This window comes from Egretta garzetta, unplaced genomic scaffold (genome assembly GCF_000687185.1).
Source record: "Egretta garzetta isolate BGI_Z169 unplaced genomic scaffold, ASM68718v1 scaffold610, whole genome shotgun sequence".
Classification (NCBI taxonomy): domain Eukaryota; kingdom Metazoa; phylum Chordata; class Aves; order Pelecaniformes; family Ardeidae; genus Egretta; species Egretta garzetta.
Window position 1 is genome coordinate 192124 of NW_009258216.1, and position 14034 is coordinate 206157.

A 14034-nucleotide genomic window follows, 5' to 3' on the forward strand; every position below is an offset into this window, starting at 1 on the left:
CAGGTTGCCCAGAGAGGTAGTGGAGGCCCCATCCCTGGGAACATTCAAGGCCAGGTTGGATGGGGCTCTGAGCAACCTGATCTAGTTAGCAGTGTCCCTGCTCACTGCAGGGGGGTTGGACTAGATGACCACTAGTGGTCCCTTCCAACCCTAAACATTCTATGATTCTATGATTCTATGATTAATACACAAAGCTATATATCTTGTGTTATGAATGCCCATTCCATCCCCTTTTCACTGCTCGCACATGCATGTACACATACACACAAAATCTCAGTTACAACTTTCCTCCCGGGATGCATTAAAGTAAATGGAAAGCTGCTTCTTTTTCCAAAGCCTCTCATTCTGCATTCTTGAGAGAGGCAGAATTAAATGGAGAGGATGGGATAGAAATATGGAAGGCAATAGTATGTGTGTATTTAAACCTAAAGCCTTCTTCTGTTAATTCAGATGTTCAATTTAAATTTGAATAGAGATTAATAAATTACACAAATGATAACACTTTGGACTTGGGTGTGGGCCAGTGGTGTTATATATAAGCATTGTTAAGCTTCTGGAGCTTCAGCATGCTCATTCATATTCATCCAGTGCTAACCAGAGAAATAATAGCATTATCACCTAGTTCAGTAATCAAATAATGGAAAACCGATCTCTGGGAGTTTTGACTGGAATGGAAAGTAGTTTCTTATTGAGTTTATTAGCTGGAATACTAAGGACTCAGCTGTGGTGAGTTAATGAGTCATGTCTTAATAAATTTCTGAATCTGGATACATAAGCATCCAGATGAAAGTAGGAGTAACTGTTTCAGTCTCTCGTTGGCTTCCCATATCACCTATATATTTTTTTTTTTATCTTTGTAATGTAGTGCTACCTTGCACCTAGTGTTGACTGGCATGCTAGCTAAAGTACTGTTATAGTTCTTGAATATTATTAATTGTGATATTTCTCAAGTGGAAATGTAGTAAGGGACTATTGGTGGCATGTTAATAGTGTCTGTATTTCTTAGCTTAATTTATTGGATTTTTCTTGTGATAGATATTAACAGACTTCTAATAGACATGGCTACATTTTCAGAAGAAATGGGTGTAGTTGTGTAGAGTAAATTTGAAGACAGAAAAGTTACACATGAGGCAATGTATGAAAGCAAAACATGTGCCAGAGGTGAGGCAGTCACTGAATCAGTGTTTTGCCCATCTGTCTGATCTCCCAAGAATTCAGTGTTACTATACTAAACATGTAGTAGCAACACATTGATGTATGACTGAATATGATAAATTGGGAACTTGAAAAGAAATGTACCATTAAGTTGCTCTACCTTCTGAAACATGACACACCATATCCAGAAAAAACAAAAGGAGGTAGTAGAAACAAGGTGCTTGGGGTTTTGTTTTCAGCATAGACAACACTGTATTGACATGAAAAGCTTCACCTTTTCTGACAGCTTCAAGGGAGCACTGAGACATGTGTTTCCTGTCTATCCCATGCAGGGAACTACTGGAACGCTGCTTCTTTCATTACTTCGTCATCCTACCTTCACTTCTCCACCTTCCAAGGGGAAACCAGTGCAGACATCTCTTTCTATTTCAAAACATCGGCCTCAGATGGGGTATTTCTTGAGAATCTGGGGAACACTGACTTCATCAAACTGGAGCTGAAATGTAAGTATGTGCTTCCCATCACTCTTCTTGGCACATGAAGTGGGTTGTTGTCAAATAGTTGGTTTCAAGGAATGTGTATTGTTCAGTAAAATGTGTGAGCTCATTAAATTCTGGAAAACCTTCCAATTCAAGCTGCTCAACATATTTTCAAGTTGCCTTATATGGGAGGAGCACATGAAGTATATTTGGATTGTGCATTGAGAGGAGAAGGATAGAACTGGTAACATCAGTTATAAAAAAATGACACTGACCTGAAAAGATTTTTCAAAATCGCATGCCAGATTTATTTTTTTAAAAAGTGTGTCTGTTGCCGTGTGTGCTTTTCTATTTTATCTCACTGTTTTTTGGAAATAGGGGAAAGAAAAAAAAAAAAAAGAGAGAGACCATCCACACAGCACTGTAAGGAGCCAAAGAGCTGAAAACTTGCATATGATAAAGTCCTAAAAGATCTCATAGAAATAAATTTTTATCAGTATTCTCTGTTAAGAAAATCGCTGAACAAAAAAAGAGGGCATAATGGTATCAAGAGGCAAGTTAATTTTATTATTTAAACATTTTTTAATGGCCCAGGGGCAAACTTTCCAAAGAAGATGACAAAATCCTCAGCCGTACCTGAATTCTGCTTAGTGAAATTGAAGAAGTTGAATTAGTGGGGAAAAATGTTTTACGTCTCCTTTGTTCTCCCTCAACCCAGTTTACCCTGTCATAAACAGGAGCGGTGACAGGCCTGCTGTGCTACGTGCGGCTGTTATTACAGCCTCAAGCGGCACATTACAGCAGCAGGGTTACATGCGTGGAGCAAGCTGCCTCCCTGCACTCTAGCACTGGGAAAAGCATTTGTGCTTCTATTTGCTACAGGAGCTACTCATGGACTCCATGGACTCTAAATATTGATCACAAAAGCATCAAAAGTCACTAATGTTGAAAGAGAAGAAATTGTTTCCATACCCCAAACAATCTATTTTCATGCAGATTCAGTGCGATTTACATGTGCACATGTATTTTGAAACAAAAAGCAATTTTCGACAGTTCACAAAGTCTAAACACACGAATTAGAATGTGGAAATTTAGAAACCACCAGGAGGCCCCTTTAAAATGTAACTAAATTTCGCCTTTGGGTAAGACTAAAGTGCCAAGTTCCAAGTGGGTGACAACTTCTTTCCCTCTTTCTACAGGGAATTTAGTTGATGTTGCTTAATCCCAATTTTCTGTAATCTGCAACTGGTGCAAATCAAAATAGCTCATATTGAGTCACAGGGCATAGTCTTATTTGTATTTAAAAGGGGCACAGCCCTTTAATACTAAAGTGGCAACTATTTCTAATTTCACTTTGAATTTAAGTAGTACTTACTAAGGCAGGCATCTCCAGAGCTCCTTGCTCTTCTAATGCATGGAAGGTGTTCTCAGCTGCTGTAGTAATCAGACCAGCCATGCTGTTCACTTAGCTAGAAGGTGACAATAACAGTGAATAAAGGTGACTTGGCAGTAACTATAATTCTTTTGAACTCAACACACTTTAAATTACAGCCATGCTGCAGTGGCTCACTGAATAGATGCAGCAGTTCAAGAAAGCATGTGGCAGTGTACCCAGAATCATCATTAAATAGGAATTTGATTTTAAGCCTATGCTTGAGATCCACTGACTTTGCTGCGATTTGGGATATGTATAAATCCAACTTCTGCCTCATGTCCCTGCATCTAAACCTTAGGTTGCAAATTCTCAATGGTAGAAATCGAAATATCATCTGCAAAAACAGTCTATAAAGTCAAATGTACTATTGCTGTTTAAAGCTGTAAAGAACTGTTGATTAAAATTATGCTGGCTGTATTTGCTAAAAAGGACAAAGCAGTTCATTTGATATGATTGCATTCACTCTACCCTTTCTTTCCTGGAAGCTATTGCTTGAAATTTTCAGAGACCCAGAAAATAGGCCTTTCTGTGACTTGAATGGTCTACTGGTCATATCTCAAAAAGAGCTGAATACTGTGGGTTTAGTAACAAAGAGAAACTCATTCTCTCTTCTGAATTACATATTTATTTAATTAATGTTTGTTTTATACAGTTATCATGTTTGTTTATTTCATTCTAGTCTGCACTTAGGTTTTGTTGGAATTCATTCAAATTAAAACTACTTTCAGGATTTCAGAAGTTCCTTACATTATTTACAATAGACCCTGCTGCTCCCCTTTACAGAAGTCCCATAAAATTAAGATGTGAGTTTGTTTCTTAAAAGGAAATATAAAGTTAAGTCAATAAGGTAATTACAGAATTACCCCTAAACCCTGAAGAAGATTTGCTTTGGCAAGCTGCTTTCTGCTAACCTTTCAAATTCTCTAGTAGAACAGCTATTTTGTATTAAAGGTTTTTGGTAATGGCCATCATCCCATATTTACTGCAAGCTGCTGCACTTCAGAGAGTGGGTGTGTTGCTTTTGTCTGTTCATTGCCTTCTCATACAGGTAAAATTCTCACTGAAGGAGAATGACTTCCTACAAAACCTTTCCTTGATTTCTTTACTTTTTACAGTTCCAAAAAGAAAATGTTGAAATCAATGTCCTGCCAGCAGACACTGCAAATTCTTTTTACTTCTTCCCTTATGTGTGAAATATCTGTAATACGTGGTTAGTGAAGCATAAACTTAGCTCTACAGACTAGGAACTGAGAGGGTCTACAATATCCAGTATTTTAATCAGCGTGCTGCACTTGGTGAATGCATTAGATAAACAGTTAATTCTGTCTATATATTCTTAGCTTCAAGTCTTTGGAAAGAAGTTTGCTATTGTGTGTTTTTTTCTGAGCACAAGAGCTGTCACTTGGAATGCTCATTAAATTATTTTATTGGTGTGTTGTCTTGGAGCTTCTTAAGGTCTAATAACTGCACAAATTATTTTCTAACTCCCTAGACTTACAAGAAAAGGAGGTAGAATCTTGCAGTATATCTTGAAGAGTAATTTCATGTGTTTTGAGCAAAGCCCAAGACTGCCATCTGAGAAGGGGAGTACAGGAAGGAAGGGAAGAATGTGTTTCTCTGATTTAAGAAATAACATTCCCGAACAGCTGACAAGGAGGACTGTCATGAAAAAAACAGTGATAAAATGTTACTATGAATGTGGCTGAAGTCTTTGGTTATTCCATTTATAAAGCAACTCCTCTGGCAGGCTTGTACTTGTCACCATTCATGGAGCAGTTGGCAGAGATGTAGAATTACCTGAAGCCTCAGCTTTTACATACATCAGTAAATCTACAGAACCCCATTATTTTTATCGCTGGCTGGTCAGCTGGCAATGACTAGGATTGCTTAGAAAGGAGGTAGTTGGAAAAGGTATAAATTTTTCTGTAATGCAGTGTTTCCAGAAACCATATGTCTCTGGTCAAAACTTCCAGACATTTCTAAAATTAAAAATGTTTCCGAGAGAGAGAGAAAAAAATGATGTTTTCTCTTTTAGAGCTTTCCTATAGAGTTTTGGGAGGGTTTAACCTAAAATCTAGTCTTCCTATAAAAAGACCATTGAGAACACCATTTCTTCATTTATACTACCCCCTTTCTTTAACCTTGACCTACCTTTCAGGACCCAGAGGTATGTAACCTGCTATCTACCCAAAGGGGTATTCCCATATGACATCATGCTCAGTATATAAACTGGGGGGAGTTGTCTGGGGGCAGCAATTCCTGCTTGGAGACTGGCTGGGCATCAGTTGTGGTGGTGAGCAACTGCATCACTTGTTTTTCCTGGGTTTTGTTCCTCTCTCTCTCTTGTTGTTTTCCCGTTATTATTATTAGTATTATCATAATTATATTTCAAATATTAAATTGTTCTTATCTCAACCCAAGAGTTTTCTTACTTTTGCACTTCAGATTCTCTCCCCCATCCCACTAGGGGCAGGGGAGGGTGAGCAAGTGGCTATATGATGCTTGGTTGCCAACTGGGGTTAAATGACAACACTTTCATAAAAGCAATCCACCAAAAAGTTTGAATATAATTTCAAGGAGCTGTTTGGCATCTTTCTCAGAGCCCTTCATCTGCTCTGCCAGTGTGTACCTGAAAGCACCTATGAAATTTAGTGTCCACTCTCCATGTAACTGTACTGTGTATGTGCAATAGAGCCAGTACTTGTTCTGAGAGGTGAGAAGGGGTTGGCTATAGTATCCAGTACTCGTATGAACTGAAATAAGCTGTGTGGCCCATCAGATACACGTATCTGCCTTAAGAGACACCCCCCCCTAGTACTGCTAACCAGTATAACCGGCCATTGACCTAATTCGTCCTTTGCCTTTACCTCTGTCCCCATGGTTCAGAGGTTGGGAGCAGACCTAGCATGCATGAAACAGAGATGAAATATCAGCTAACAGCAACATGGATCCTGCAGATCTTCATAAGCAATCCTAATGTTCTTTTTTTTTCAGTACCTCAGGACTGAATGTTGCCAAATAATACATGCCAACAATTTTATTTTGAATTCTGGAAGACTCTCAGCTCCCCTCCCTATTCAGTTCTTCCTTACAGTCTCTCCTCCCTGGAAATTGTACCTTTGCATAATGGAGCCCAGCTAGAGCCATTGAGGTAGAGAGAAATAGGCCTTCAGGATCCTAACTTGAAACTCTGCAGAAAGCAAGGGGCTACCTAAAATCTGGCTGAATATGAACATATCAGACTAGGGTCAAATGAGCAAGAGCATGGTTTTGTACTTTTATGAGATGTGGGTTGAAGACTTCAGTGAGCTATGACTATGAAAATCCAACTACTTCATACCTGTGAGGTGTTTGTCAAATAGTCCAAATTTGAATTATCTGGTCAAGAGGAATCCCAGGTTTTGGAAGAGATGTACTCCTGAAAGCAAATTCTGGGACATATTCCCGAGAATCTGGGAAGAAGCATCTACCATCACTGTTTTGTATCAGATTCCCAGGACTGTTGCTCCAGAAAGCCAGTGATGAATTAAACTGTTTCCTAAAAACTCTCTCAATGACGCTGTCATATTATTCTAATGGCAAAGATATTCTGTGCACTTCTGTAGCTCCTCTCATCCCAGCACCTCCAAGCAATTTACGGGCACTAATGAACTGTGTGCCATTGTTATTCTGAAGTAAGTAAACAACAAGTCAGATTTGCAACAGAAAAAAAGATGAGGCTTAGAGAGATAAAGGTCAGCTTGTGTTTGATCCCGGCATGAACATGTAAGAGAGGAAGGAGCTTTCTTATTAATTCATTGTAGAAAGCTAGAAATATTTACAACCTCTACATTTGGAGATGTCACTTGGCTGATAACCCCTGCAATGCTAGCTGCCCTAAAAGTCTCCCCAAGGAGCGATCAGTGAGCTTGGCTGCTGTGAAAGGGATTATATGGATTAGCTTGCTAATGAGAGCAGTGGAATGGCTTCAGGATGGGTCGACTTGCTCTGTGGGCAGGGGATACAGACAGCACTCTAAAACCTAACATTTGCACTTCAAGAGAAAAGTACTACATTGCTTCTTGTGCTTAGCTGTTTCTAGGCTACTTAGCTGAGACATAAGTGCTCCAAAATCAGACAAGAAGCAATGACAGACCAGGGACCACGATTCTCATTGCTGTTTGCTTCTGCCTAGACAGCATTCATTCCTCCAGAATGAATGCTCTAACTCATGACTGATTAATATATTTCCTTACAATTTTTAGTAACTTCATCACTTCTTTCTACAGAGGCATCCTAAAATGGAATTCTACCGTATCAATGAGTTTTCCACATTATATTCTTTAAATTCCCATATGTTAATGTAAATGAAGCTTACATTTTCCACTGCTTTATCTTTCTAGCTGGGTGGGGAAAGCGATGTGACTTTTGTGGTTTCTTTTAATTGAGCTGTTATTTTGCTTTCTTAGCAGAAGGTCACTTTTTTGAAAAACAGTCCCCTAGGAGGACATGTTGCATTAGCCACACGTCAAAGAATGCATAGGACACTGAGGAATCTCTTCATCCCAGGGGCCAGTAAGAAGTTATCAAATTAAATGGAAAAACATTAAATTTCTTCAGGGAAATTTTTGACCCAAATGTTTTTACAGCAGTATTTGCAAACTCATCTTATTCCAGGACAATATGAAAGTTACAAACAAAAAAAAAAAACATCAAACCCTTAGTCTGAAGAACTGCAAGTGCCATTATTTTGAAGATAAGATTCCTTTTCAGATGAGGTAGGTGATGCAGAAAAGTCTGATATTCAAACAGGGCAATTTATGGTCCACCTGAGAAGGCCAGTTCCACCTGTGTCTTCCACCTAATTAGCAAAAGGGGATAGGTGCCCAGGCTGGAATGTGGGAGCCATCAGTAGCTCTTCTGTAACTAGCTTGGACTCTGACAGGGTACAGGTTGCTACGTACAGGTTAATCTACTGTGGTCTGCCCTAATATCAGTATGGCATTCGTGATCCTGCACTGCGCACAGTGCCATACAGCATCCCTTCAGCATTACCCCTCTACTTTCAAGGGTGCTGGGATGCTTTTCTCATTGCGATAAATGCCACTTTCATAGTCACTTTATGTGCAGTGTCTTATAAATCAGTTACAGCTCACATAAAGTTCAAGGTGGGAACTGGTTGGCATTCAAAAAGCATAGTTCTCCCTAACTTTGATTTGTATTGCAGTAAACACATGCAACACAGGGCAAACTATTTGCTAGCTCTGTCACCCACTAGCTTATCTCAGGTCTTCACCCTCATTTCCTATCTACCTTCTGTTACATGCTGAAACTGCATATGCTTTGTTACCGTCTTCATGTATGCTGATATTTTTCCTGCAGAAAGTGAATTTTTACTATACTGTGCAAAATTACCAGATGTCTTAGGCACATGACAGGAACAGACCTTCTGGGTCCTTGAATTCAGATCCTTGCTGTCACAGACAACCAGGTTGCATAACCCATGTCTAGCTCCATAAATTTGTCCAACTCTCTATTGAAAACAGTTTGAATTTTTGCCAGCTGGACAACTGTTTCAGACTTTCACACCTTTGTTGTTTAGAAGTCTTATAATTCCTAACAGTTTTATTTGCATCTTTTGCTTATAGCCATTCATTCTTGTTTCAGTATTGTTCTTTGGCTGAACTAATTATTTTGCCTTTCTAGAATTTACTCTCCCCTTGTGTATTTATGGAGCAATCATATCTTCTCTCAGCTTTTAATTGCTATGTTAAGCAAGACAAAGTCACATCATCTCTTCTCATAAGATAGTTTTTCTTTTTCCTTTCTCTTGTTAGGCTAATAAGGTTCTCCCTACTCAATTCACCTTGAATTCTTCTTTCTTAAACACAGGTAATTAGAACTATCCACATTAATTCTGATAATGGTTTACTAGTGCCTTGTACAATGGCATACTCTGCCCACCGCATCCTAGGAATTTTTGGCCGATCACACTGGGATCCTATTTATTATATATTATTTTCTGACTTTCCCAACATTGTCTTACTGGCAAAAGAAATTTAGACATATGCTGACTTCTTGTGCAAAGGTATTCATTATAATACTAAATACGACTTGACCCAAAACAAATTAGACATTCTTTAATTTTCTGGTGACCCACACTTCACCTATCTCATCAACAATCTGTGCAACTCTATTTTCCATCTCTGCTCTTTTTGGAAGAAAATCAAATATGCTGGATCTGTAACAATTCTCTTCTTCCAAAAATCAGAGAGCTTTTTAATCAAAGCAGCATATCCATTACATTAACTTTGTTAAATCCTTTATATGCTTTCATATTCTTTGTGTTCTGCCACACATTAGAAAGTGATGTCTGCTTCACTTACTGGTTTTATGTGCACTTTTACCTTGCTCAACTCCAAGGTAAAATCTGGGCAATAAGTCATAAAACTATGGTAACTCCATTAGTTTGCATGTTCTTTGTAATTTCCTGTAATTTGAAATAAAAATTCACATATAGAACTGAAGTCAACAAGCTGATATATAAAGACTTTCTCACTCTGCTACTCTTGGAATTGACTGTGTGACTTCTTGCATTAGTTCATGTGGTAAGTAGTAGCAGGGTGCCGCTTTGAGCTCAGTTGACTTCTCCAGCCCAAATTTGTCACTGAGTTTTCTGTTTTCACAGGGTAAATAGCAACATGTTCCAAAACAAACTAGGAGGACAAGCTTCCTCTCTTCTCAATAGTAACAACTGAATTTGGTTTACTTCATGATGGGATGTCTCTTCCTGAAGACAATGTGTCAGAGGCTAATTCCACCAGCAGGCTTAAGCATCTCAGTACAAAATTTTGATACTCAGCATACCTATTCAGCTGCTGCCTAGCAGGAAGTGCATCAAGCCTGTATCAGCCTATGTTTTCCAAAGGAATTTCCTCAAGGTATATCCTCTGGCATGCCCAGATGTGCCTGCATTTGTGTAACACTTGAGTAGCACATGAAGAGCTCTGGTTTCAGTGCAGTAGGCACTACTCTGCCTACCTTACATGGCCAGACTTGCCAGATGTTCCCAGTGCATTCCTTTTCTCTACCCACATGAGTTTCACATATCTGCCTTCCACTGCGTCTGTGGGTGCACTGATCACTGAATTATGAGGAAACAATGTCTTTGAATTTCTCAATCTTTTCTTCACCACTTTGCAGGAATAATGGCATTCTTAATGAGCCATGGAGCGAATGAAGGGATAGACCTAGTGGCTAGGAGACCCACCTGAGGTGCAATTTTTTTTTTTTTTTTCCCCCAAAAAAAGAGTATTTAAAAAGGCTCATCTCAGCAAAGGACAAGTGTGTGATTTTGATAACATCCTGCACATGGGACTAAAATTAATCTCAACTGCTCTTGCAGTAAGTTAATAGCCCACACAGTCTCTGCAATCACAGAATCACACAGCCACAATATGGCTGAGTTTGAAGGCCTCTGGAGGTCATCTGGTCCAACTCCCCTGCTCCAGACTTTCTCCCTGATCTCTGGGGCCTGGGACTCCTGAAGGCTGGTCTTGCCAATAAAGACTAAGGCAAAGAAGGTGTTCATTATCTCAGCCTTTCCCATGCCCTGTGTCACTAGGGTCTCTGCTTCATTCAGCAGTGGGCCCATGTTTTCCGCAGTTGTCTTTTTAGGGACTTAGGTACTTACCGAAGACTATCTTCTCTATCTTCTTTTTGCCCTGCTGTCTCCTCTCAGGATCCTGAACTCTACCATCTCATGATCACTCCAGCTGGTGCTGTCTTCAACCTTCACATCCCCAGCAAGACCCTTTTTTTTTTTGTGAGTGTAAGGTCCAGCAGAGCATCTCTTTTTATTGCCTTCTCTTTCACTTACATCAGGAAGTTGCCATTGATGCTCTTCAGGAATCTTGCTTATGCTCTGCTGTGTCGTCCCTCCAACAGATATTACGGTTGTGGAAGATCCACATGAGGACCAGGGCCTGTGAACATGAGGTTACTTCCAGCTGTCTCTAGAAGTTCCCATCCACTTGTTCTTCCTGGTTAGGTGGCCCATAGCAGACACCCACTATACTGTCACCCATACCACTCTGCTCTTTAATCCTCACCTTTAATCTTAATCATCAACATCACCCTATACATTGAAACGCCATGAGTGAGGAAATCTGAAACGGTCCAACCAAGCTGCATTGTTTCCTCAGGCGATATGGCTTGAATCCAATGGGTCTTGTGGTCCTAATTCATTTAGATGCTTTTGAGAATCTTTCTTCTGAGTGTTTAAACAGGGTCTTGTTACTCTGTAAAATACGTTTTTTTCTTTAAGTTGGACTTTTTAGATAAAATGTTGGCAATTGCTTAGTTAGCGTATTGAAAATTATTCTTTATTGTTTTCACCAAAGCAATTCAGTTTTAAAGTAGAAAAAGATTTTCTGTGAATAAATGATAACATATAACGAAAGAGGAGGTATTTTTAATAATAATACAGTTGGATCCATGATGCTTAAAATATTTACGCACATGATTAATTCAAGTTTTGTCAACAACAAATTATATTCAAGTGAATATAATTTTTTTCTCTTTGTTTGTGAGAACATTATAATGTGGTAGATGCCAAATGTTCATATAAACTTTTAGCCACAGATTTTCCTAACACTTTGCGGCATTTAATCATGGTTATATGCTAGCTTAAAAAAATATCAATTTAAATCATGATGAAAATGAATTAATTTTTAAGTCACTCTCGATTCAGTCTCTATCTCTCTACCTTGCCTTGCTACAGTTGTTCTGAGGACAGGGAAAAGGAATATTTCTTCTCCTGACTTTTCATTCAGAAACCTTGCATACATGTATAATTTAAAAGAAAAGAAAAAAAATTCATGTAAAATTTTGCTGAAAAGCTAATAAAAGAGTGAATCTATTTTTTAAGAAGAGCATGAAGGCAGTTACTATCACAAGACTGCCGTTAAACCAGCTTAAAAAATTTAGGCTTTTTAATATCCTCTTGATCTAAATATCTTGCTTTGTTTTTAAAATAGAGCTTGGATCACTGTAGCACATTTTTTCTCTGCTCATGCACTGCAGACAGCGGTCTATTAGTATGAATTCTTAACAACAAACTTTTTATACAGTCATAAAGCCTTTTACTCACCCTTTTATATTTTCCACTGCTACAGCAGGAAATAAGAATGGGTCTCCTGTTGACTTTACATCTCGTGAGACTCAGGCATACAGTGAAGTAAAGCAGTTACAAAAAGGTGACTAAGCCAGGCAGGTTGCTCACTCACATACCAGTAAAAACTGGGCATATACTGCATGGTTGTGCTCTTTATCCTCTGCCAGTGTGTTACAAGAGTTTTCTACCTCTAATCATCACGAAGCCAGAGCACATATTTTTACCTCCAACATGTCAATTCTGTCTCCCACCCTCCTATACCTCTCCATGATACTCCTGCTTTGGTTCTTTGGTAGATATTTTTTTCCTGCTGCAGAATAAAAAAGTAAACACCAAATACATGTTCTTCCATTTTTGGGGGTCTACCCTGGGTGTTGGCAACCATGAATAATTACAAGTACAGTTCTGAGAGATAAAAATCTTTGTCTTAAGCTTTCGATAAAAGGGAGCCACATTTAGCCAGGTCCGTCTACCCTGCCCCCTCACACACCCCCTTTTCACATACAGAGTTATTACAGTAAAAGTAAACTTGAGTCATCTTTTTGGATGGCCTTTGAGTGCATAGTGCAACAGGGCCCTTACCCTGATGGTGACTCCTGGACAGCCACAGAGAAATAAATAGCAGCCATGAAAAATTGCTTATAAAACAGACACTACAAATGACAAAAACTTACATGGCCAGGCAGAAAAATCAATAGGTTCATATCATCATGAGCACCTGGTCAGATTTAAAAGGTTTTTGGTAGCTACAACCCACGTATATAAATACATTTACAAGTCTTAACAACAGTCTACTGCAGAACCTATAGCTAATACAAAAATTGCAAAATAAGAAAAACACCACAGAAGATGAAGAAAAGCACATGGGCAGTGTGTTCTTTCTCAATATCACACCACAGAAGAGTGACAGTCTTGATCTCTGTTTTTCAGCGCTGCACCAGGTGCTCTTGGTACTTTTAATATGATGCACTGTTTACAATTTTGGCTGATTTTTATGACATTCAACCATGGCATATTCAAGAGGGGCTTTGGTATCCTTTGTCTCTGCTTATAAGCACCCAGACCCATTGCTCAGCATTTTTGAAACTGTGTCATCTTCAAAGCAATTTTTGATAGGAAAAGAAGCCGCCTTCTCCTCTCAAAAATCCCTCTGATACTTTACCATGCTCAGACATAATCTTATTCCATGAATGTTAACATCCACTTTTATTTTACCAACAGAAAATAACTACCAGTTATACAAACCCCTTTATATGCTGCATGGGAGAGCTCTGTTTTGATGGCTGGGCTTCCCCCTTGTTGTGGTGTCTTCTGTTGCATGGGACCAATTCAGTTTCATGGTAAAACGTTGCAGTTAAAAGGATATAATGAAGTATATTATAACCCACTACAGACAGGAAAGACACACCTCCTCTCCTTTCCACTCAGTGCACTGACTATAGTTCCCTTTGTGTGAATCACCTCTCACAAAAGAGACCAGAAGGTACTGCTGCTGTATTTTTTTAGGTTTTAGTAACTCTCATGAGATTAATCAACAAGACCTTCAAATGAGTCACCATTCCTTGTTTCCTTCCTTCCAAGCAGCTAAGTAGTTATTGTAAGAGGGCTGACTGGGTGGGAGGTAACATCATCTATCTGAAATTCTATTTATTGCTTTAGAAATAAAGCAAGTAGGTATTTTTTAAACCTTGCTCTAGCTATCTGATGTTTGACCTTAAACAAGTCCTTTCACATATCTTTGCTTTGGTTTCCTGTTTATGCAGGGCTGATAATGTTATTTCTCATTCTTGATGTCCATGGCTGAAAATTGC

The 14034-nt window shown here is 38.9% G+C and overlaps 1 protein-coding gene across 1 annotated transcript in view; it reads left to right on the forward strand.

The window, feature by feature from the left end:
* CNTNAP2 (contactin associated protein 2) overlaps positions 1 to 14034 on the forward strand; it is a gene marked incomplete at its 5' end in the record, with an annotated part of 206777 nt that overhangs the window by 80079 nt on the left and 112664 nt on the right. Inside the window, one exon of the mRNA XM_009643874.1 lies at positions 1488 to 1658. Coding sequence (XP_009642169.1) covers positions 1488 to 1658 — 171 coding nt within the window. The remainder of the gene's footprint in view (positions 1 to 1487; positions 1659 to 14034) is intronic.